This window comes from Oncorhynchus mykiss, chromosome 4 (assembly GCF_057628025.1).
Source record: "Oncorhynchus mykiss isolate SJ-2025 chromosome 4, ASM5762802v1, whole genome shotgun sequence".
In the NCBI taxonomy this organism is placed as follows: domain Eukaryota; kingdom Metazoa; phylum Chordata; class Actinopteri; order Salmoniformes; family Salmonidae; genus Oncorhynchus; species Oncorhynchus mykiss.
The window spans coordinates 37,398,318-37,424,339 of NC_143025.1; the positions used below are offsets into that span (position 1 = coordinate 37,398,318).

Consider the following 26,022-nt stretch of genomic DNA (forward strand, 5'->3'; position numbering starts at 1 on the left):
GGAGAACGAACAGAAAGGATAGAGCAGGTTGTGTTGGCGGTTATGCCTGCTTTGACACTTGTACACACATGCAGAAGTCACGCTAGAGGCTAGACGTAGTGTAACTGTATGTTAAGCATTGTACCAAGTAGAATACTGTGTACACACACACACTCATACTATGCACCCCCCTTTGCACAAACCTAGGTGAAAGCTAGGCTATGTTCTGGTGTTAGTGGCCCAGACTCCCTGTCTATTGGTGAATTCCTGACATTCCTCCCACATTTTCTTCTTGGTTGGTTTTTAGTGTTAGGCTTACAGAGGGTAAGCGTTTACCATACTTCACACTACTCTATCACCACCTAGTGGCAGTGTTCTAGCATGGGAGCCTACTCCCTATGGTTGAGCTGTGTGTCAGTGTGTGTTGTAGTTGAGATGTGTATTTGTGTTATGGTTAAGGTGTGTGTTGTGGTTGAGCTGTGTGTGTGTTGTAGTTGAGATGTGTATTTGTGTTATGGTTAAGGTGCATGTTGTGGTTGAGCTATGTGTGTGTGTGTGTGTGTGTGTGTGTGTGCGTGTGTGTGTGTGTGTGTGTGTGTGTGTGTGTGTGTGTGTGTGTGTGTGTGTGTGTGTGTTGTGGTTAAGATGTGTATTTGTGTTAATGTTAAGGTGTGTGTTGTGTTTGTGAGGTTACAATGTATTTGAGATGTAGTTATAATGTATTTGAGATGTAGTTATAATGTATTTGACATGTAGTTTTAATGTATTTTACATGTAGTTTAAAATGTATTTGACATGTAGTTATAATGTATTTGAGATGTAGTTATAATGTATTTGAGATGTAGTTATAATGTATTTGAGATGTAGTTATAATGTATTTGACATGTAGTTTTAATGTATTTTACATGTAGTTTAAAATGTATTTGACATGTAGTTATAATGTATTTGAGATGTAGTTATAATGTATTTGAAATGTTGTTATAATGTATTTGAAATGTAGTTATGTATTTGAAATGTAGTTATAATGTATTTGAAATGTAGTTATGTATTTGACATGTAGTTATAATGTATTTGACATGTAGTTATAATGTATTTGACATGTAGTTATAATGTATTTGACATGTAGTTATAATGTATTTGAGATGCAGTTATAATGTATTTGAGATGTAGTTATAATGTATTTGAGATGCAGTTATAATGTATTTGAGATGCAGTTATAATGTATTTTAGATGCAGTTATAATGTATTTGAGATGCAGTTATAATGTATTTGAGATGTAGTTATAATGTATTTGAGATGCAGTTATAATGTATTTGAGATGTAGTTATAATGTATTTGAGATGCAGTTATAATGTATTTGAGATGTAGTTATAATGTATTTGAGATGCAGTTATAATGTATTTGAGATGCAGTTATAATGTATTTTAGATGCAGTTATAATGTATTTGAGATGCAGTTATAATGTATTTTAGATGCAGTTATAATGTATTTTAGATGCAGTTATAATGTATTTGAGATGCAGTTATAATGTATTTGAGATGTAGTTATAATGTATTTTAGATGCAGTTATAATGTATTTGAGATGCAGTTATAATGTATTTTAGATGCAGTTATAATGTATTTTAGATGCAGTTATAATGTATTTGAGATGCAGTTATAATGTATTTTAGATGCAGTTATAATGTATTTGAGATGCAGTTATAATGTATTTGAGATGCAGTTATAATGTATTTTAGATGCAGTTATAATGTGATCGTAATGTGTTTGTATTCCAGCATCTGATAGAGACCGCTCAGTGGGGAGATAACTCTGCAGACATTGAGCAGCAGCTGATCAGCCACAGCAAGTTCCACAGCTCGATACAGAGAAGCCCCGAGGTGGACAAGGCCAAGGTTGAACTGGTGGGTACGCACATACACACACACACACACACACCTGTCACAACCACAGACACAGTTACTTTCACACTGTCTCCCATACACATTCTATTTCTGGGAGTGTGTTTGTGTGTGATTCTGACTAAGTGTGTGTGATTCTCTCTCAGTGTTTGTGTGTTCCTCCCTACAGATTATGAAAGGAGACAAGGCCAACCAGTATGCTCTGGATCAGGAATGGGACATGCTGCAGGTGACAGAGGCTCTGGGGAAAACACACATACACACCCCTGCATTACTGTATAATACGGTTGTTGTACTAGTATATCATCTTTCTTTAGGTTTGTGTTGTACTGAACATCTTTATTTTCATTCGTCTGTCTATGTTAGTCATGCCCCAAAGGATTTGTGACTTTATTGATTGTACCTAACTACTGATGAGTCTCACCATGTTTATCGCTCTGTCAGAAAATGTCTCATGGTCGTAGCAACCAGCTGAGGGAGATGCAGCAGATCATTGAGGCGATCAGTAAACAGATCATGTGGGTGAACGTGAGAGAGGAGGAGGAGCTGGTGTTCGACTGGGGGGACAAGAACATCGACCTCTACATCCCCAAGAAGCAGGAGAGCTACTCGGTAAGGACTGGGTCAAGGGTTAAAGATCAAGCGTCAGAGGGGGAAGTGTCACAGTGGGAGGGTGGAGAGGCTAATTGATGATTCCCATAGAGGCAATACATGCTGTGTGCATCCCAAATGGAACCCTATTCCCTATATAGTGCACTACTTTTAACCAGGGCTCTGCACTAATGTAGGGAATAAGGTGACATTTGGGACGCAAACTAGCTGTAATTGTTCTTGTTCATTGGTGATGTTTGGCAGTCTCTGGTCCCGTGACGTCTAGTGTATTGTGTGTCTGTATATCATTATGTGTTGTTAATCTGTTTTGCATTATGTACCCTGGGGAAGTATAATGCCAATTGCCAAACCTCTGAGACTTGTGCAATGAAACCACATATCATTTTTCAGTCCCAATGGGTCCCCAGGGCCAAACAGTCATTCTACCTCTCCAGTTTTGCCCTAACTGTGTTGTCTGTAAACTGTGTTGTTTTTCTCTGTCAGAAACTGATGAGTGCCCTGGAGGAGAAGGATAAGGACCTGAATAAACTGAAGCTGAAAGTGGACAGCCTTCTGAAGAACCCCCACCCTGCCTCTGACAAGATCGAGGTTAGGAGATGTCTGTCTAGAAGAATATCTACTTGATTATTTGGATCACCATTAGCTGTTACAGTCGCAAAAGCTACTCTTCCTGGGGCCCATGATATCTAGCAATGTCTAGCTACAGTGCCTTGCGAAAGTATTCGGCCCCCTTGAACTTAGCGACCTTATGCCACATTTCAGGCTTCAAACATAAAGATATAAAACTGTATTTTTTTGTGAAGAATCAACAACAAGTGGGACACAATCATGAAGTGGAACGACATTTATTGGATATTTCAAACTTTTTTAACAAATCAAAAACTGAAAAATTGGGCGTGCAAAATTATTCAGCCCCTTTACTTTCAGTGCAGCAAACTCTCTCCAGAAGTTCAGTGAGGATCTCTGAATGATCCAATGTTGACCTAAATGACTAATGATGATAAATACAATCCACCTGTGTGTAATCAAGTCTCCGTATAAATGCACCTGCACTGTGATAGTCTCAGAGGTCCGTTAAAAGCGCAGAGAGCATCATGAATAACAAGGAACACACCAGGCAGGTCCGAGATACTGTTGTGAAGAAGTTTAAAGCCGGATTTGGATACAAAAAGATTTCCCAAGCTTTAAACATCCCAAGGAGCACTGTGCAAGCGATAATATTGAAATGGAAGGAGTATCAGACCACTGCAAATCTACCAAGACCTGGCCGTCCCTCTAAACTTTCAGCTCATACAAGGAGAAGACTGATCAGAGATGCAGCCAAGAGGCCCATGATCACTCTGGATGAACTGCAGAGATCTACAGCTGAGGTGGGAGACTCTGTCCATAGGACAACAATCAGTCGTATATTGCACAAATCTGGCCTTTATGGAAGAGTGGCAAGAAGAAAGCCATTTCTTAAAGATATCCATAAAAAGTGTTGTTTAAAGTTTGCCACAAGCCACCTGGGAGACACACCAAACATGTGGAAGAAGGTGCTCTGGTCAGATGAAACCAAAATTGAACTTTTTGGCAACAATGCAAGACGTTATGTTTGGCGTAAAAGCAACACAGCTCATCACCCTGAACACACCATCCCCACTGTCAAACATGGTGGTGGCAGCATCATGGTTTGGGCCTGCTTTTCTTCAGCAGGGACAGGGAAGAGGGTTAAAATTGATGAGAAGATGGATGGAGCCAAATACAGGACCATTCTGGAAGAAAACCTGATGGAGTCTGCAAAAGACCTGAGACTGGGATGGAGATTTGTCTTCCAACAAGACAATGATCCAAAACATAAAGCAAAATCTACAATGGAATGGTTCAAAAATAAACATATCCAGGTGTTAGAATAGCCAAGTCAAAGTCCAGACCTGAATCCAATCGAGAATCTGTGGAAAGAACTGAAAACTGCTGTTCACAAATGCTCTCCATCCAACCTCACTCAGCTCGAGCTGTTTTGCAAGGAGGAATGGGAAAAACTTTCAGTCTCTCGATGTGCAAAACTGATAGAGACATACCCCAAGCGACTTACAGCTGTAATCACAGCAAAAGGTGGCGCTACAAAGTATTAACTTAAGGGGGCTGAATAATTTTGCACGCCCAATTTTTCAGTTTTTGATTTGTTAAAAAAGTTTGAAATATCCAATAAATGTCGTTCCACTTCATGATTGTGTCCCACTTGTTGTTGATTCTTCACAAAAAAATACAGTTTTATATCTTTATGTTTGAAGCCTGAAATGTGGCAAAAGGTCGCAAAGTTCAAGGGGGCCGAATACTTTCGCAAGGCACTGTATCTAATTTGCCGGGATGGTTATTTTGATATGAGTTCTCATCTTCCTTTCAATCCCCCTTTTATTTGTTCTTTAATCCCTCTATCCTTCTTTTTAAATTTCTTACAGGCCTACATGGACACTCTGCAGACCCAGTGGAGCTGGCTCCTCCAGATCACCAAGTGTATCCATGTCCACCTGAAGGAGAATGCTGACTACAGCGAGTTCTTCAAGGAGGCCAATGAGATGTACAATAAGCTGCAGAAGGCGCATGAGAACATCCGTAAGAAGTTCACCAGCGACAGAAACACGCCCCTTGAAAACTTGCTGGAACTACTCAAAGGCCTGGAGGTAAGACATGTACATCTTTGAAGGTACCACAGATATACTGTACAAGGTTATATAATATCTCAAGCACCCAATTCCGCATATAGTGCACTACTTTTGACTGTACTGTACACTCTTGGAAAAAAGGGTTCCAAGTAGGTTCCAGGTAGAACCGTTTTTGAGTTCCCTCTGTAGAAAGGGTTCTACATGGAACCCAAAGGGGTTCTTCCTGGAACAAAAGGTTCTACCTGCAACCAAAAAGGGTTCTTCAAAGAGTTCTCCAATGGGGACAGCTAAAGAACCCTTTAGGGTTCTATATATCACATATTTATTCTAAGAGTGTAGTCACTCTGGTGAAGGACTAGTTCACTATGTGTGGAATAGGAAGTAATTTGTGAAGATAGAATAGAATTGCTCCCCCTTTCCTCTGATAGGGATATTGACCTCTGACCCTTACCCTCCAACAGAAAGAGAAGGAGCGAATCATGGAGAATAAGAGGCAGGTGCAGCACCTGGTCAACAAGTCCAAGAGCATCGTTAGGCTCAGACCACGTAACCCTGAAGAGGAGAAGAGCTGTAGTCCTGTTATGGTACAGGCCCTGTGTGACTTCAAACAAGACCAGGTCCGAGACATGAACATACACGCTCACAAGCTCTCTCTCTTACATGCATGCACACACACACACACTCCTGTCTAACATTGTGCATGTCCCTCTATAGAAGGTGATTCTGAAGGGCAACGAGGGCATACTGAAAGACAACTCCCAGCGCAGTAAGTGGCAGGTAATAGGACCAGGAGGACTGGACATGCTGGTGCCCTCTGTCTGTCTGCTGGTGCCACCGCCCAACTCCCTTGGCATCAACCTGGCCAACAAGTAAGAACACACACATGCAGACACGCAGTGCACACACACACGCACGCACACACACACACACACACACACACACACAATGTGAGAATTAAATCACCATCTGTGTTGTGTGGTCCATCAGGAATGAGCAGTACTATGAGGCCATCCTGTCTGTGTGGAATCAGCTCTACATCAACATCAAGAGTCTCATCTCCTGGCAGTACTATGTCCAGGACCTCACACGTATCAACTCACTCACCGTCACCATGGTGAGTCTATAAGTCACTTCGGTAACCACTATCATTGTCACCACCATCATCTCCGTAAACACATCCTTGTAACTACTTAGAAGACCACTAGCTCAAGTGTCAGGGTTGCGCTTTGCTTTACAGCCCACTGTTTACTTATACTAAGATTACAACAAAAATACCTACAAATGGTAATAACAATATATAACCTAAATAAGTATGCCCTTTGAAAAAAAATTGAACGAGAACTGCATTATTGTGTCCTTTCAGCTGTCCCGTATGCGTCCCGAGGAGTACCGCAGCATCCTGAAGAGTCTGGAGGCACACTACTCAGAGTTCACCCACTGTTGCCATGGCTCCGAGATGTTCAAGGACGAGGACAAGCGGAGCATCGAGAGCCAGTACACTGGAGCCCATGCTCACTACGACCGCCTGCTGGTCCAGCTACCTGTTTACAGTGAGAAGATATACACCTGTCTACTCTGAGTGCATGTCATATAACCTAAATTGGATCTGTGCCTCACAGTAAATGACACCAGCATTTCATCTCTCTGTCCCTAGCTGCACAACAGACCGGCAACGAGGAGAAGATCAAAGCAGAGGAGGAAGCCAGGATACTGGCGGCAGAGAAAGAGGAAGCCAAGGTAGTGGGGACTAAGCAAGATCATGTGAGGAAGGTAGTGGTGAAGAAGAAGGTGGCATCGGTGACATCACAGAGCCTGACGGAGCTGCACGAGCTCAGACTGAGACTGGAGGGGGCAGAGGCGGGGCTTACTCAGCACATCCACATCTGTCTGGCAGAGGATGGAGCACACGACTGTGGCCTGAGGATCACACAGCTAGAGGTACACACACACACACACACACACACACACACACACACACACACACACACACACACACACACACAGATAGAATATACCTAGGAGTGTACTTTACTAGGAGTACTACTGCGTATGTAGGTTTGGGTTTGTGTATGTGACTAAGTGTGTGTGTTTTCCCCAGTCTGTACAGCGGGACGTGGACTCTATCCGTGAGGAGTACCTGCGTCTAAATGAGCGTGTTCTGAAGGAACTGGAGAACATGACTGACTCTGACAAAGCCACGTTCCTACACAGCCAACTCGGCCTCATCAACGAGAGACTGGGCAGTCTGGACAAGTGCTTCGCAGCATACCTACAGAGGTAAACATTATACTGTAGTGTATGAGCATACACCCACAGCCTGAAAAAGTTACCTTGCCTGTATACCCATAGTGGTGCTCTAATAACAGACAAACTCGTCCATACACACTCACCACTCATTGCTCAAGTGTAACTAATTTGTTTTGACAAATTCTCTCTCTCCATCTCTCTCTCATTATTTGCATCTCTCCCCCTTCTTCTCTCTCTCTCCTCTGTCCTCCGCTCCTCTCTCCCTCCCAGGCTGCGGGCTCTAAGGGTCCTCCTGCAAAGTGTGTCCAGGGCTGAGGACATCATTAAGGTCCATGAGGCCAGACTGACAGAGAAGGAGACCACATCCTTGAATCCTGCAGAGGTGGGGGACTACAGGTCCACTCTGAAGGTAACAGTTACTGTATGACACACAAGCCCAAAGAATGTGGGAATGGCAGTGTCTGTCACATCAATTATTCAGCCTGTCAGTTAGCTGTATGTGGTACTTCTAGGATAAAATGGTCCGTTTGTAAATTAGGGCCCAATGAAATCCGTGATGTGGAAAACGAGTACGGAATCCAGACATTAAAACGGAATTGAACAATTTATTTTTTATTTTATTGATGTAGCCCTAAGCTATGAAGCTAATGACAACCGTCTTCTGGTAGATGGAAAGGCTTTCCAAAAAATGATCTCAATTAAATGTAAATTACAAAGTAGTCTATGCCTATCTGGCAGAATGATATAATGATTATTTGCATCAATCCAGTGGTGATTTGTTTAGCAAACTCTGCACTCACATGTGTGCTACAGAAACACTGCTAACCAAGCAAGTCTCTTGCTGGTGTGCACTTGAATTAAAGGGTATAATTTCTTAGATCTTTCCCACACCTCAAAAGTGCTCTCCTGATGTGGTTTAAGCACTGTTGTGAACTTAGAACATCCAATTTTATTGTTTTCCGTAAAAAAAAAAAAAGTGATTATTTGTTGTATTTTTTTTATTAGATGAGTTTATTAGTCACATGCACAGGGTCACTGATGTCATCTCAGGCTTAAGTGAAATGTTTATGCTCTGAGCTCCTACAGTGCAGGACAAAAAAAGATGTGATGAGTCAAAAATAATAATAATATACTGTTTACACATTTACAACTGTAGCAATGATGAATGTCCATTGGGGATGGGGGAGGGTAAGTGTCCATTTTGAGAGTGAAAACCTGAAAAGGGGAAAAATCTGAAACTTGGAAAAACAAAACTGAGAAAACGGAATTTGGGAAAAAACTAAATGGAATTTGCCAAAAAATAAAATAGATTTTATAGGGCCCTAGTAAGTGTTTTGAAGTCTGTGAGTTTTGTGGTTATTTGGGTTCTCGGTATGTACTCTAAAAGGGACAGTTAACTTTCTGATTAAAATCTAGGTTGTTCTGTTCTGTTGTGTGTGTGTGTGTGTGTGTGTGTGTGTGTGTGTGTGTGTGTGTGTGTGTGTGTGTGTGTGTGTAGAGTATGAGGGCGGAGCTGGAGGGGAAGAGTGCCGTCCTGGTCTCCATGGAGACGGAGCTGGGGAAGGCGGTCCACTGGAATGGCCAGGTGGGCAGAGCCTTCCACAGGTGTGACGTGGACCTGTCCATATACAGCGAACAGGTCAACCAGCTGTCTGACCGCTGGAGACGCATCCAGAGCCAGCTAGACTCTAGGTATGGACCTATCTTTACCTTATCTATCTACACCTTTTCGGTTCCTTATCTCATTCCCACTACAATAGACCTGCAATAGACATATCCCGAACCATGAAAAACAGCCACAGACCATTATTCCTCCTCCACCAAGCTTTACAGTTGGCACAATGCATTGTGTAAGGTAGCGTTCTCCTGGCATCCGCCAAACCCAGATTCGTCCGTTGTACTGCCAGATGGTGAAGCATGATACATCACTCCAGAGACCATGTTTCCACTGCTCCAGAGTCCAATGGTGGCGAGCTTTACACCACTCCAGCCAACACTTAGCATTGCGCATTGTGACATTAGGATTGTGTGCGGCTGCTCGGCCATGGACACCCATTTCATGAAGCTCTTGAGGAGTTTTTTGTGCTAACGTTGCTTCCAGAGGCAGTTTGGAACTCGGTAGTGAGTGCTGCAACCGAGGACAAGCGATTTTTACACACTTCAGCACTTGAAGGTCCCGTTCTGTGATCTTGTGTGGCCTACCACTTCGCGGCTGAGCCGTTGTTGCTCCTAGACGTTTCCACTTCACAAAAACAGCACTTGACCGGGGCAGCTCTAGCAGGGCAGAAATGTTACGAATTGACTTGTTGGAAAGGTGCTATCCTATGACGGTGCCATGTTAAAAGTCACTCAGCTCCTCAGTAAGGCATTTCTACTGCTAATGTTTGTCTATGTAGATTGCATGGCTGTGTGCTAGATTTTATACACCTGTCAGCAACGGGTGTGGCTGAAATAGCCGAATCCACTCATTTGAAGGGGTGTCCACATACTTTTGTAAATATAGTGTATATCTCACTCCGTAGCTTGATCTGTTTTGTTGTGGGTCGTCCCTCTGATTCTTGTTTACAGACTTCCTGTTCTCCACACCAATACACCTTTTTTTTTATCCGCCCTTCCTTTACATTTCGATTACTTAAAAAGCATACAGTTTTTGTAAATAGACTATTTAAAAGTATCTCGCTTCCCCTCTCTCTCAGACTGCGGGACCTGGAGGGGTACCTCCATCTGCTCCAGCAGTACACAACCACGAGCTCAGTCCTCAGTGAGTGGATTGGTGCTACTCGTCAGAAACATGACGCGCTGCAGGCCACCAAGATAGATAGCATCACAGCCCTGGACGAACACCTCAACCAGCAGAAGGTTAATCAATCAACATAAAAACAGTCCAGTTGTTCAGTGTCTATTGGAGTCAATTTAACCCAACATATGAATCTATGTGTCTGTCTAGGTGCTGAACTCTGAGATCAAGGGGAAGAGGGAGAGTGTGGTGAGTGTTCTTGGAGACACTGACGCCTGCGTCAACTCCATCAAGGTACAGACCATTTCTGCTACATTATATCTAACAGTACCTGTCTGTTTTAACATTTCTGTGATGTAATAAAATATGTTTGTATTGTACATTTGTTTTAATGTGACTTTATGTTTTTAGGACTATGAGCTGGAGTTGGCCTCATACAGTGCTGGTCTGGAGACTCTACTAAACATCCCTATGAAGAGGACCATGCTACAATCTCCTTCTACTAAACTCACTGAGGAGGTAACCAGTAATCACAACATCCAGTCAACAAAGATACTTTAAAATGTGTGTCTAAACTCAGCAAAAAAAGAAACGTCCTCTCACTGTCAACTGCGTTTATTTTCAGCAAACTTAACATGTGTAAATATTTGTATGAACACAAAAGATTCAACAACTGAGACATGAACTGAACAAGTTCCACAGACATGTGACTAACATAAATTGAATAATGTTTCCCTGAATAAAGGGGGGTCAAAATCAAAAGTAACAGTCAGTATCTGGTGTGGCCACCAGCTGCATTAAATACTACAGTGCATCTCCTCCTCATGGACTGCACCAGATTTGCCAGTTCTTGCTGTGAGATGTTACCCCACTCTTCCACCAAGGCATCTGCAAGTTCCCGGACATTTCTGGGGGGGAATGGCCCTAGCACTCACGCTCCAATCCAAAAGGGCCCAGACTTTTCGCTGGCCATGGCAGAACACTGACATTCCTGTCTTGCAGGAAATCATGCACAGAACGAGCAGTATGGCTGGTGGCATTGTCATGCTGGAGGGTCATGTCAGGATGAGCCTGCAGGAAGGGTACCACATGAGGGTGGAGGATGTCTTCCCTGTAATGCACAGCTTTGAGATTGCCTGCAATGACAACAAGCTCAGTCCAATGATGCTGTGACACACCGCCCCAGACCATGATGGACCCTCCACCTCCAAATTGATCCTGCTCCAGAGTACAGGCCTCGGTGTAACACTCATTCCTTCGAATATAAACACAAATCCGACCATCACGCCTGGTGGGACAAAACCACGACTCGTCAGATAAGAGCACTTTTTGCCAGTCTTGTCTGGTCCAGCGACGTTGGGTTTGTGCCCATAGGCGACATTGTGCCGGTGATGTCTGGTGAGAACCTGCCTTACTACAACAGGCCTACAAGCCCTCAATACAGCCTCTCTCAGCCTATTACGGACAGTCAGAGCACTGCTGGAGGGATTGTGTTTTCCTGGTGTAACTCGGGCAGTTGTCCCTGCCATACTGTACCTGTCCCGCAGGTGTGATGTTCGGATGTACCAATCCTGTGCAGGTGTTGTTACACGTGGTCTGCCACTGCGAGGACGATCAACTGTCCGTCCTGTCTCCCTGTAGCGCTGTCTTAGGCGTCTCACAGTACGGACATTGCAATTTATTGCCCTGGCCACATCTGCAGTTCTCATGCCTCCTTGCAGCATGCCTAAGGCACATTCACACAGATGAGCAGGGACCCTGGGCATCTTTCTTTTAGTGTTTTTCAGAGTCAGTAGAAAGGCCTCTTTAGTGTCCTAAGCTTTCATAACTGTGACCTTAATTGCCTACCATCTATAAGCTGTTAGTGTCTTAACGACCGTTCCACAGGTGCATGTTCATTAATTGTTTATGGTTCATTGAACAAGCATGGGAAACAGTGTTTAAACCCTTTACAATGAAGATCTGTGAAGTTATTTGGATTTTTATTAATTATCTTTGAAAGACAGGGTCCTGAAAAAGGGACGTTTCTTTTTTTGCTGAGTTTATATCTCTGTTACACAACCAAACACAGCCCACTCAGTATCTACAGTGACTTCAGAAAGTATTCACACCCCTTGACTTTTTACACATTTTGTTGTGTTACAAGGTGGGATTAAAATAGATTTTATTGTCCTATTTTGTTAACGATCTAAACAAAATACTCTGTAACGTCAAAGTGGAAGAAAAATTGTAACATTTGTAAAAAAAAAAAAAATCTAATAATGAAAAATAAAACACCAATATATCTTGATTACATAAGTATTCAACCTCCTAAGACAATACATGTTAGAATCACCTTTGGCAGCGATTACAGCTGTGAGCCTTTCTGTGTGAGTGTCTAAAAGCTGTGCACACCTGTATTGTACAATATTTACCCATTATTCTTAAACCAATTATTTAAGTTCTGTCAAGTTGGTTGTTGATCATTGATCATTGCCATAGATTTTCAAGACAATTTAAGTCAATACTGAAACTAGGCCACTCAGGAACATTCCATGTCAAATCAAATCAAACTTTATTTGTCACATGCGCCGAATACGACAAGTATAGACCTTACCGTGAAATGCTGACTTACAAGCCCTTAACCAACAGTGCAGTTCAAGAAGAGTTAGGAAAATATTTACCAAATAAACAAAAATAAAAAATAGTAACACAATAACGAGGCTATATACAGGGGGTACCGGTATCGAGTCAGTGTGCGGGGGTACAGGTTAGTTGAGGTCATTTGTACATGTAGGTAGTGGTGAAGTGACTATGCATAGATAATAAACAGCGAGTAGCAGTAGTGTACAAAACAACTGTGGGGGGGGGGGGGGGGGTCAACGTAATAGTGCGGTGGCCATTTGATCAGTTGTTCAGCAGTTTTATGGCTTTGGAGTAGAAGCTGTTAAGGAGCCTTTTGGTCCTAGACTTGGTGCTCCGGTACTGCTTACTTACTTACTGACTTTATTTTCCCCATGGGGAACTTTATTGTCCCCATGCAGTGTTAAATGTACACATTTAAAGTGCCGTTTAAATACAAAACAAAATTGACGATACAACTTTCATAACAGTCACATACCATTTCTTTTTTTTTTTTTAAAGACTAACCTGCTGTTCTTACTGAGTCCTTAGGAAATTTAGCCCGAGCTATTTAGGAGGGATATCACACCTGGCACAAATGATTGTCTATTTCTGTTTTTCCTGCTGAGGGGTGCCCTATACCTGTGCCCAGAGGGGAGTAGTTCAGTCCGTGTACAGGGGGTGGCTTGAGTCTAAAATGATTTTGTGAGCCTTGCGGAGGGTCCTGACCTTAAATATCTCATCCAGGCCTGTCTGTTTGACTCCAAGTACCTTACTTGCTGTGGTGATAATCCTTCTCTCTCGTGCGATAGCAGAGAAAACAGTCTATGACTTGGGTGACTGGAGTCTCTGACAATTTTATGGGCTTTCCTCTGACACCACCTAGTATATAGGTCCTGGATGGCAGGAAGCTTGGCCCCAGTTATATACCCGGCCGTTCGCACTACCCTCTGTAGCGCCTTATGGTCAGATGCCGAACAGTTGCCATACCAGGCGGTGATGCAACCAATGTCATCTTGGTAAGCAACTCCAGTTGGCCTTGTGTTTTAGGTAATTGTCCTGCTGACAGGGGAATTTGTCTCCCAGTGTCTGTTAAAAAGCAGACTGAACTGATTTTTGTGTTTAGTTCTATTCAGTTTATTTTTATCCTAAAAAAATCCTTAGTCCTTGCCAATGACAAGCATACCCATGACATGATGTAGCCACTACCATGCTTGAAAATATGAAGAGTGGTACTCGGTGATGTGTTGGGTTGGATCTGCCCTAAACACAACCCTTTGAGAAAAACAAAACAAAAACAATTCCACTTTGACAGAATGGGGTATTGTGTGTCGGGTGTCAAGTAAAAATCTTCCCAGAGTGAAATAGTGACTTCATGTTATAAAATTTCCACAGCGTGAAAATGTTCCCTGTTCAATAATTGCACGTGCGTCTCTTTATGTGGATGGCTGAGCTCATGCGGATGTTTCTCTCACACCCTCCCTCGCCCTTGTTTTAGCTATCTAACTAACTAACAAATACAGTATATGCACTGTCAATCAAAAAAGTAGCGCTCAAGTCTTTGCAATTGCAAAAAATCTCTTCCCACATCAACCCTCAGCACTTTGATGCACAAATCTGGGTATTTAGTCGCTGACCTTATGCCTCAACAAGCTTCTGATTGGTCAGTGTCAATACTCCTGGCCAACATTGATTGGCAGATGTGTGAAGCGTATGCGCTTGCCCACAGAATAGTTTTTTGAGGTCGAGGGAGTGTGAGAGGGATTCATCCGCACGAGCTCAGCCATCCACATAAAGAGATGCATGTCCAATTACTGAACCGGGAACATTTCCACGCCGGGAGAAATGTTTCAGCATGACGTCACGATCAGAACACGATCAGAACGATTGGGAACGATTTCACGCCGGGAAGATTTGTTATATTACAGTGACACAAAATCTCAAAGTAATCCATTTGAAGTTCAAGGGGTGTGAATACGTTCCGAAGGCACTGTATGTCTCTGTCTCTTAGTGGTTTGTGTCATTGTGTGTCTCCATTATTTAACGGTGCATTGTTGACTTTCTTTCCCAGACTACATTGCTGCAGACCCGTTACATCGAGCTGCTCACCCTGTCTGGTGACTACAACAAATACCTGGGAGAACTACACAATAACATGGAGACGCTCAAGGTACTGAGAGGAGCCACAGGGAACTGGAGATTCAATCTGTTTCCGCTGATGTTTTTACAACGATGAGCTTTTAGACCACGTGTCAAACACAAAGCCCGCGGGCCAAATCCGCCCCGTGACACGGGGCTCATCCGGCCCCGCACAATGATTTGGTTTGTCAATTCATTTTGGCCCGCTTCCATACAGCCCACGACGCGCCGCACTACTATGTCACAGCAACCACGACCAACGTCCTGCATGCCAAATAGCATTGCCATTCACACACCCCTCCCCCCAAACACACACACACACACCTACACACAAGCCAGCCAGTGCACTGTATCTTATCATCACTAATGGCACCGGACTGAAAGTTTAAAGGTGTTGTAGGCTAAATGACCATGCCAGGTTTCGGTTCCGACCCGTCATTGCTGTAGCCTACAGAAAATGTCATGTTGGGTGTCAAAACTTAATAAGATAAAGGATTTACACGCGGGTATAAATTACTACTAAAGGACAATAGGATACACAAGCGAGTATATATGAGTCAACAGTTGAGTGATCTACTTCATGAAATTACAGCCTGATGTGCTCCCATTGGTGAATTCAAGGTCAATTGTGCTGCTTTAGTGTGTCCCGGTTTACCGCACGCAGCGGAGGCAACATCACAGCAACGTTTGAGCAGTTGCCTCGGCTGGCTACTCAGCGATAAGACATTTTGAGTGGGCCATACAGCAATACTGCATTCAACCGCACCAGTGATCCATGCAGTGCAAAAAAAAAATGAAAAACATGTTTTGAGTTTAAATGTTACAACAACCTAGCTATGTTTTTGTTATTTGGAGCTATTAAAATACTTTTTTTGGTTAGGGTCGCATCATATTATGCACATCTGCAAGGAAAGCAGCAAAGACTGGGAAAATATAATATATCTCTTTTGTTTTAATATGTTACAAAATGCTATATACAGGATCCTATGTACAGTCTTTGGCAAAACTATTGGCACCCTTGCGCTTGTTTTTCAGATAATGCACAATTTCTTCCAGAAAACTGTTGAATTCAAACATATTTTGGTATCCACAACTGTATGTATTTGGTTTGCAGTTGAACAACACAAAAGAAAATCGGAATAATTTACTAAATGTTAGCTTATTCCGCAACGAAATCCTAAAATGCCCTGGGAAATATTATTGACACCTTCTAGAAGTATTTAGAAAATAATTAGATTTCGAGCAAGTGATTCTTCTTTACTTTGGAATTGAACTCACCTGTGGTGAGTTGCAGATGCCTCCAATATAAAAATCACTCATTCAACCAGTTTGTATAGAGAAAAGGACTCATTCTCCTGTTTTGTGTCACCGTGTGTACCGCACTGAGCATGGAGAAAAGAAAGAAAACCAGAGAATAATCTGAGGAGGTCCGACACAAGATTGTAGCCAAGGATGGACAATCTCAAGGCTACAAGTCCATCTCCAGAGTCCTTGATGTTCCTGTTTCCACCGTGTGTAATGTTATCAAGAAGTTTAAGGCCCGTGCCTGGACCAGCCAACCACCCTGGACGTGGACGCAAGAGAACTAGATGGAATATTGCAGCGAAGGATTGTTTGAGTGGTGGAGAAAACACCTCGATCAACTGCCACACAGATTCAAACTGACCTTCAGACACAAGGTACGACAGTTTCAACTCGCACCATCCGTCGCCAACTCAATGAAAGGCAGTTATATGGTAGGAGACCAAGGAGGACCCCACTGAGTAAGAGACATAATAAAGCCTAATTTGCCAAAACACACCTGAACATGCCAAAATCCTTCTGGGAGAATGTCCTGTGGACAGATGAGATCAAAGTAGAGCTTTTTGGTAAAGCACACCATCTCTATGTTTACAGAAAACAAAATGAAGCCTTCAAAAGAAAATATCACCTTCCCTACAGTCAAACATCTGTGATGTTTTGGGGCTGCTTTGCTGCCTCTGGCACTGGGTGCCTTGAACGTGTGCATGGCATCATGAAATCAGGAGAATACCAAGGCATTTTAGAGCGTAATGTCGGACCCAATTTCAGAAAACTGGGTCTCCATTGAAGGTCATAGGTCTTCCAGCAGGACAATGACCCCAAACACACTTCAAAAAGCACCCAGGAATGGTTCAAGATAAAACACTGGACTGTTCTGATGTGGCCAGCAATGAGTCCAGATCTAAATCCCATTGAAAACTTGTGGAGAGAACTGAAATCAGCAGTTGGGAGAAGGCACCCTTCAAATCTGGTAGAACTGGAGCAGTTTGCACAAGAGCAGTGGGCCAAACGGCCTGTACGGAGGTGTAGGAAGCTCATTGAAGGCTATAGGAAGCAGTTGATTATTTTTTAAATTATTTTGACCAAAGGATGTGCTACCAAATATTAAGTCTAGGGTGTCAATAATTTTATCAATGCCATTTCTGTTTATTTTCTGATTTAAATGGATATATTAAGTTCTGTAAAAAAAAAAAAAAAAAGTTCTGTAATATTAACAGGGAAATAAAGAATTGTGGAGACCAAATATTTTAGCCAATTTCAACATATTTTTTGTGAAAACTGTGAGTTACTTGAAAAAAGTGCAAGGGTGCCACGATGGTACATAAGTGGACATTATGAAGGGCCATATTTTGTGTCGCAGTTGTATTTAAAAAAACAAAAAAGACCCGCAAATTTGTTGTGTTTTTTCAATATGGCCCTTGTGCTGATTGAGTTTGACACCCCTGTTTTAGACCTCGTAGTAGGGCTTTCATTATAGATTCAAGTTTATTTGCCAAGTTGCAAATATTATTATCCACTCTACTTGACCCTAATCCTTCCTTCTCCACCTGTAGATGCGTAACACCAGGATCGACCTGTTGGAGGAGGAGCTACGGCTGCTCAAAGAGGACATTGAGGACCACAACGCTAAGAACAGTTCTCTGGAGGAGGCGTTAGTCCGCTACCGGCTGGAGCTGTCCCAGTCGCAGGAGCAGCTCCTCTCTGTGGAGGAGGTGAAGAGGAGCACGGCCCTGCAGTGCAGCACCACCCAGGACTCCCTTGCCTCCACCCGCGGCCAACTAAAGGAGCTGCAGGAGCAGGTGACCCGCCTCAACTCCCTCGTCGAGGAGGAGAAGAGGAAGAGGAGGATGGCGGATGAGCGCTACGGGGAGCAGCAGGATGAGCACGAGCAGGTGCTGAGGAGGAGGCAGAAGGAGTTGGAGCAGGCCAACTGGGCAAAGATGGAGGTGGAGAAGAGCATGGGGACCCGGGAGAGGGAGGCAGAGCGGTTAAGGAAGCAGCTGGAGGAGGAGGGGCAGCGCTTCAAAGAGCTGGAGCAAGAGCTGTCTAAGGTAAGGAGACAATGCAGTGTAGAGATCAGTAACCTAAAGCTCAGCTACGAGTCCCAGATCACCATCTGCAGGACGGACATCCAGCACCTGTCTTCCCAGAGGGAGGAGGTGGACCAGGGCATCAAGTTGCAGTGTGACCGGCTAGAGGCTGATAGGAGGGACCAGGAGGACCAGCTCAAGAGGCTGAATGTGTCTCTGAGTCAGGCCGAGGAGCAGAGGAAGATGGCGGAGGAGGAGGCCCATTCTCAGAGATCTGTGGTCACAGAGGAGGCACGGAGGAGAAGGGAGCTGGAGGCGCAGGTGGAGATATTAGTCAGGCAGAGAGGGGAGGACAGTAGTCAGTATAGAGATGAGGTGTCAGAGCTCACCAAGGCCCTGCAGGACAGTAGCGGCCAGCTGGTCCTCCTCACACACAGCCTGGACGAGGAGCAGAGGAGGAGGAGAGCATTGGAGGAGGAAAGGACCAGGATGGAGCTGCTCCTGGGGGAGACTCAGGGCAAGCAGACCTCCTCCTCCCAGGGTGTGACCCGGCTGAGGGAGGTGGAGGAGGAGCTGGTTAGTATCTGTACAGAGTTTAAGAAGGTGAGCGGTGAGAAGAACAAGGCAGAGCAGAGTGTAGCCAGGTTACAGGGATGCATCAAGGAGCTGCAGGCTACTCTTGAAAGGAAAGATGGGGAGGTGGAGGCTTTGAGGAGAACCAGCCAGGAGGAGGTGATCAAGAGGAGGCACGTGGAGACAGAGCTCCAGAAAACCAACCACACCATGCGGGAGTACACCAGCACCATCACCATCCTGCGTCGCAGTCAGGAGGAGGCCAAAACCGTGGGGAGGAGGAGAGAAGAGGAGCACAGGAAACTCCAGGAGGAGCTAGAGAGGAGGTTGAAGGAGTTCAAAGCCTCCACGGAGAGTCTTGCGTCTCTGAGCTCCAAGCTGAAGTCACTCCAACAGCATCTCCTCCAGGAGCAGGCCAAGGTCCGCGAGGCTAATCTCCGTAACGAAACACTCTACAAGACCATCGAGGAGAAGAGCCGAGTGCTCAACGAGAGCTCGGTAGAACACGAGCGTCTCCAGACCCTGACCCAGACCCTGACCAAAGAGCGACTGCGGCTCGAGGAGGAGTTGAGGGGGGTGAAACATGAGAGGGAGGAGCTGCTGAGGACCAGACAGGGGGCTGATGACGAGCTGGTGGCCCAGATCACTGTCCTGGAGCTGCAGCTGAAGAGCAGCTCGGGAAGCAGCCTGGATACCCAGAGCCTGGTGGCAGAGCTCTCTTCGGAGAGGGAGAAACTCAGGATGGAGATAGGGCAACTCCAGAGTCAGGTCTTTGAGGTACTTGTCTTGAACCGCAGAGGTTCATGTCGGACTGTTTTGTGTTTCTTCAAATCAGACTATACTGATTTAGTTAGTTGGTGGAATAGCTTTAGCTGGCTGCAGACAATCCGTTTATCTTGCATGCTGGCAAACCTCATGTAGATGCCTGCCTTTGCTTGTTTATTGTGAAACCCATGCAATGCATGCATCCTTGTATGTGTTGTGATTTGCATTTTCAATTGAAAGATTGAAGGGAAAAAAACGAATGCAAATGCAATCTGTGCATCCAATGTGGTTGCCTTCACCATACTGCTTTCTCACACCCCTGCCCACAACTAGATACTTCCTCTGTTGATTTACCAATCATCATGCTTTTTGCCTTTGCCTTGTTTTGTCTCCAGTGATCCACAGTGTCTACATCATCACTGATCTTGTCCTCTGGCGTTAATTTAGTCTCTGTCTTTGTAATTATTGTCATGTTCATGTCTCTAGTAATATTAGTAGAATGATTCTCGTTTGTCTAGTCTAGTAAACTGGTAATCGGTCTCTGACAGTATCTGTCTATTTCCTTTGAATGTACAGGAAACCAATTGCACTCTTGTTTCCATGTTGGGGAATTCTGGTAATTTATTCCTTTAGTCATATAATTTTAATTGACCAATGATAACTGCTTATTGTCAATGTGTTGGTAAGTTATTGGAGCTGTGTTTTGTTTTTCAATAACAGAGCATGCTGTTCTTATTGTAAATGCCAAATCTCCGAATTATGTGACATTTTCTAACAAAATAATTCATTATTATTCTAAAACTAATCACTCAACTAATATTTTGCAGGTGGACATTTATTGTCATGAATCTTGTCCTGGAGGCAGAACTGAGCGATTTCCGCTTAGATAGGCCAGCTGCAAAATCAAAATTGGCTATATTGTAAATATTTATGAAAACTAAGCTTAATTCAAGGTTAGGGGAACCACTAGGCATTCGGGTTAGCAGTATGGTTAAGGTGAAGGTTAGGTTTTAAAAAACTGTGCCAGTTAGTGACCACCCTGCAGAGCTGCCTCAAGAACAAGATTCCTGATGAAAAACGCTAACCTGCTACTATTCTGCCCCTTTGTCTATCTGTCTATCTCACCTTCACCCCTCTGTCCCTCTCTCTCCTTCTCTTCCTCTCTCTCTCCCCCTTGACCCCCGTCTCTCCCCATCCAGACATCCTGTCTGATTCAGTCCACTGAGACCCAGTACAACGAGATAGGGATGGAGAGAGATGCTCTGCTGTTGAAGCTAAAGCAGACAAACCAGGACAGAGCTCGCTCTCAGAAGCTAGAGGAAGAGCTGAACCACATGAAAGTCTCTCTTGAGTCCGAGTCACGCATCAAGCTGTGCCTGCAGGAGGAGAACGAGAAGGTGTGTATTGTTGATTTCACTTTGCTGTCTGGAGTCAATCTTATATATGTATTTTAAATTTGATTAATTAATTAATTCCTTTATTTATCTATCCATCCATCCATTGATTCATTCATTTATGATTCATATTAAATGAATTTGTATTATCATCATTTTTTTTAAATTTTGTATTATTATCATATTTTATATTATTTATTCATCCATCAATTAATACATTTATTAATCCATTCAGGTCAAGAAGGACTTCCTGTACTGGAAGGGCCAGTACGAGTCCAAGGAGGGCGAGGTGAGGCAGTTTAACTCAGAGAAGGAGAAGCTGGAGCGGGAGAGGAGCTCTCTGAAGACTGAGATAGAGCGGTTGATGAGAGAGCTGAGGGAGGTGGAGGAGCGTTATAAGAGCAGGCTGCTGATCACCCAGACCCAGTTCTCTGAACTCACCTCCGCCAGAGACTCCCTGGAGGCAGAGTTGAGTAAACTCAGGGAGCGGCCCTACGCCTTCGCCAAACACACCCAGACGGACGAGAGCGGAAAGAAAGACCTGGACCCCGCCACGCTGGTCTTCGATGGTGTCCGCAAAATGGTGACGGCCAAGCAGCTGCTGGACTGTGGGGTCATCAACAAAGTGACTTACGGACAGCTCCTGAACGGTCAGAAGACCGTCAGCGAGGTGTCTGTGGACATCAAACTCAATCTTAAGGGGACTGGTAGTATCTCTGGTGTGGCTGTGGGACCTCAAGGTAAAATGTCCCTCACAGAGGCCAAGAGAGAGAACATCCTCTCTGAAGACAGCACCATCTTGCTACTAGAGGCCCAAGCTGCCACAGGCCACATTGTGGATCCCAGAGCCAACGAGAAGATGACGGTGCAGGAGGCGTGCAAGAGAGGAGTGGTATACGAGGAGGACAGAGAGAGGCTGCTGATTGCTGAGGCTGCATGTCTGGGGTACCGTGACCCCAACACCACCAAGCTCTTGTCAGCAGGCCAGGCTATGAGGAAGGGCCTGATCGATAGAGTCACAGCTCTGCGGATGCTCCAGGCACAAGAATCAGTAGGGGGAATCATAGACCCTGTCCTCAGTGTCTTCCTCCCTAAAGATGCAGCCATGGACCGGGACCTGATCGACGAGGATCTGTACCGAGCCTTGAACCAACGACCTGAGTGTTACTTGGACCCAGACACCCAGCTGGGAACCAGCTACGTAACCCTGAAGAGGAGATGCAAGGCCGAACCCACCACAGGTCTCCTGATCCTCCCCGCTCCAGAGAAGCCCATGACAGTGAATGGTCTCAGGGGAGAGGTGTCTGTCACAGACCTGATGAGTGCTAACCTCTTGGAGAAATCTGACATGGACCAACTGAAGGAAGGCAAACTGACCAGCCAGGACATCGAGCACCGGTTGAGGTCGTACCTCCGTGGCTCCACCTGTATTGCGGGGGTCTACAACGAGGCAAACGACAAGACCTTGTCCATCTACCAGGCCATGAAGGAAGGGTTACTGAAGCCCAGCACCACCCTGGAGCTCCTCGAAGCCCAGGCCGCCTCTGGATTCATGATTGACCCCGTCAACAACCTCTGTCTGACCGTGGTCGATGCCTACAAGAGGGGCCTGGCTGGGCCGGAGTTCAAAGACAAACTGTTGTCTGCAGAGAGGGCCGTCACCGGGTATAAAGACCCAGGCACGGACAAGATCATCTCCCTGTTCCAGGCCATAGAGAAGGGGCTGATCGAGAAGGGACATGGGATCCATCTACTCGAGGCTCAGATTGCCAGCGGGGGCATCATCGACCCCAGACACAGCCACCGCATCGAGGTGGTGACTGCCTATAAGAAGGGCTACTTCAGCAAGGAAATGAACCAGATCCTGACAGACGAAGGGGACAACTCCAAGGGCTTCTTCGATCCAAACAACCAGGACAACCTAACTTATCTCCAGCTAAAGAAACGCTGCATCATAGACCAGAAGACTGGCCTGGTTCTCCTCTCCATCAAGAAGAAGAAGGAACCGCCTCAGCCTATCACCCAGAAGAGCACTCTAAGGAAGAGGAGGGTGGTGATTGTAGACCCAGACACCAATAAGGATATGTCGGTGAAGGAAGCGTACGACAAGGGGCTGATCGACCACGAGATGTTCCTGGAGCTGTCGCAGCAAGAGTGTGAGTGGGAGGAAATCACTATCACCACTCAGGATGGATCCAAGAGATTGGTCATCTTCGACAGAAAGACGGAGATCCAGTATGACATCAGAGAGCTGCTGGAGAAGAGTGTGATCAACCAATCATTGTACGACCAGTACAGATCGCAGATGATTACTCTCACACAGTTTGCTGACATCATCACCAGCAAGACCAAAGCAAACAGATCCGCTGCCTCGTCTTCCTCCTCATCATCAACATCATCATCCAAAGCCAGAGCAGCAGCAACATCAGCAGCAGCATACTCATCAAGCACCTACTCACCACGGATCACTTCAACATCATCTACTTCCATCAAGGCTGAGAAGACTAGCTCCATCATTGGCAGCTCTACCATTGGACCCTCCTCCATTGGCGACTGCTCCACCATCACCAGATCCACCACCAGCAGCTCCTTTACCCAGCCTGATGGCCCTTCCTCTCCCAGCACTCTGAAGCATATAGCCAGTATCTCTGTCTCCCTGGCTTGCCCTGCTGAAGCTGTGGTCTTGGATGGGGAGCAGAGCCCCGTGGGCGCCATCTTTGACATGGAGGCCCTAGAGAAGATCTCCATCTCTGAGGCTCACAAACGTGGGCTGGTGGACAGCATTTCTGCCCAGAGACTACTGGAGGCCCAGGCTTGCACCGGAGGCATTGTAAACCCTTCCGATGGACGGCGCCTGTCCATCCAGGAGGCCACCAGCCAGGGGATCATCGAGAACGACATGGCTACCAGGCTGAAGCCCGCCCAGAAGGCCTACATCGGGTTTGAAGACATCAAGTGCAAACATAAAATGTCCGCTGCTGAGGCCATGAGGGAGAAGTGGCTTCCCTATGAGGCGGGCCACCGCTTCCTGGAGTTCCAGTTTGTTACTGGAGGCCTGTATGACCCAGAGCTGGGCCGCAGGAGAACCATCAAGGAAGCTCTCAAAGAGGGCTGGCTGGATGGAAGAGGGGCCCAGAAGCTCCAGGACACGAGGCACCATGCCAAGAACCTGACCTGCCCCAAGACCAAGCTGAAGATCTCTTACAAAGAAGCAATGGATAACTGCTTGGTAGAGGAGAATACAGGAGTCAAGATGCTCCAGGCTGCATCTGCCTCCTCCAGAGGGATCAGTAGTCCGTACAACTCATCCACTCCCGGGTCCACATCGGGCTCCAGGACCGGGTCGAGGGCGAGCTCTCGGAGAGGCAGCTTGGACCTGGGATCATCTGGCTCCTCCAGACGATACAGCATCGTCAGCAGCACCACCTACAGCCGCACCTCCTTCAGTTCCAGCTCCATGTCATAGGGTGATGGAGAAGAGGGAAAAATAGGGATAACTATTAATTAGTTACATTAACTTAGTCTTTGTCTTAACCTCTGCATACTTTTAGTTTTTTGTTTTACATATTACCTTTTGCTTTACTTATGTAAGGAAGCCCTGCTTATTGGTCAGTTAGAAATGTGTCTGTCCTAAATAAAGAGGTCCCATCAAATGTTGTATATTCTGTTTAAAGTGGCTGCAGACTGATAACAATGAAACAAACATTCCTGGGTGTTTGAATGGAAGAAAAATACTTCATGTAAATTGTATTTGTTCTCTCTGACATCATGATACGAGCACTTTGCTGCCACATAATATTTTTTCAAAACTGTTGTACTACAGTATAAATGTATCATTTTGATGACAATAATGTAACAAATTTACAAATGTATAAAAAGTTGGATGGGAGAGGGTTAGTGTCTTATGTGTGTTTCGGGGAACATTCATAGGTGTAAGGTACAGTACTGTTTCGTGCATGGGATGTGAGAAGGTGTCATAATAACATTGCTTAGTGTTTATACTGTTAGTGTAATATGGGGCTGTCTTCTTTTAACACAATGTAACTATTTTTCTATTTCTCAAAATAAAATGTTACATCCTTGCTCTTTGGTTTCTGTGTGAAATAGCCTATTTATGGTCAGTAAAATTATGTAATGGTCTTTGTACGAGTACATAAAAAAATACCACGCTAAGCCTAAAATGTCCTTAGAGCACCGAGACATGTATTCATAGTCATAAATATTGTGTGAAATAAACACAGAAATCATCAATGATCATTTAGAATGTGCCAGATGACCTAAACTAATCTGCAGTTCAGAGAGAGCAGTTTCTACATCTGGTTTAGAGAATATAACTATGGTGGTGTGTGGGCGAGCGGTTTGCTGATTTGAACGTTGTGAACAGAGTGCCCCGTGGTGGCGGCGGGGTTATTGTGTAAGCTATGGACTATGAACCCAATTGCATTTTATCAGTAGCAATTTGAATGCACAGAGATACCATGACGAGATCCCGAGACCCATTGTCGTGCCATTCAACCGCCGCCAACACCTCAAGTTTCAGCATGATAATGCACGGCCCCATGTTGCAAGGATCTGTACACAAATTCTGGAAGTTGAAAATGTCCCAGTTCTTCCGTGGCCTGCATGCTCACCTGACATGTCATCCATTGAGCATGTTTGGGATGCTCTGGATTGACGTGTACGACAGTGTGTTCCAGTTCTCGCCAATATCCAGAAACTTCCCACAGCCATTGAAGAGGAGTGGGACAACATTCCACATGCCACAATCAACAGCCTGATCAAATCCATGTGAAGGAGATGTGTCGCGCTGCATGATGCAAATGGTGGTCACCACAGATACTGACTGGTTTTCTGATTCACGCTCCTATCTCTTTTTTAAGGTATCTGTGACCAACAGTTGCATGTCTGTTCCCAGTCATGTGAAATCCATAGATTAGGGCCTAATGAATTGATTTAAATTGACTGATTTCCTTATATGAACTGTAACTCATTCAAATCTTTGAAATTGTAGCATGTTGCGTTTATATTTTTGTTCAATATAGTTTGCCTCACTTGTATAGTTTAACATTGTAAGGATAAACTATTCATGATTTGATTGTT

General features: G+C 44.7%; 1 protein-coding gene across 2 annotated transcripts in view; it reads left to right on the plus strand.

Moving 5' to 3' along the window:
- The window catches only part of wu:fi04e12 (desmoplakin-A), a 35,374-nt gene extending 10,370 nt beyond the window's left edge, over positions 1-25,004 (plus strand). Inside the window, exons 5-24 of one of the 2 annotated variants that reach the window (XM_036968811.2) lie at positions 1,755-1,880; positions 2,047-2,106; positions 2,322-2,489; positions 2,973-3,077; positions 4,931-5,152; positions 5,596-5,751; positions 5,849-6,003; positions 6,122-6,248; positions 6,498-6,684; positions 6,789-7,072; positions 7,233-7,411; positions 7,652-7,790; positions 8,880-9,073; positions 10,078-10,240; positions 10,329-10,412; positions 10,530-10,637; positions 14,791-14,889; positions 17,714-19,540; positions 20,728-20,925; positions 21,158-25,004. In XM_036968811.2, the coding sequence (XP_036824706.2) occupies positions 1,755-1,880; positions 2,047-2,106; positions 2,322-2,489; positions 2,973-3,077; positions 4,931-5,152; positions 5,596-5,751; positions 5,849-6,003; positions 6,122-6,248; positions 6,498-6,684; positions 6,789-7,072; positions 7,233-7,411; positions 7,652-7,790; positions 8,880-9,073; positions 10,078-10,240; positions 10,329-10,412; positions 10,530-10,637; positions 14,791-14,889; positions 17,714-19,540; positions 20,728-20,925; positions 21,158-24,388 (7,812 nt within the window). In that variant the 3' untranslated portion in view covers positions 24,389-25,004. The remainder of the gene's footprint in view (positions 1-1,754; positions 1,881-2,046; positions 2,107-2,321; positions 2,490-2,972; positions 3,078-4,930; positions 5,153-5,595; positions 5,752-5,848; positions 6,004-6,121; positions 6,249-6,497; positions 6,685-6,788; positions 7,073-7,232; positions 7,412-7,651; positions 7,791-8,879; positions 9,074-10,077; positions 10,241-10,328; positions 10,413-10,529; positions 10,638-14,790; positions 14,890-17,713; positions 19,541-20,727; positions 20,926-21,157) is intronic. The other variant, XM_036968812.2, reaches the window with a different exon arrangement.
- Positions 25,005-26,022: the final 1,018 nt, after the last annotated feature.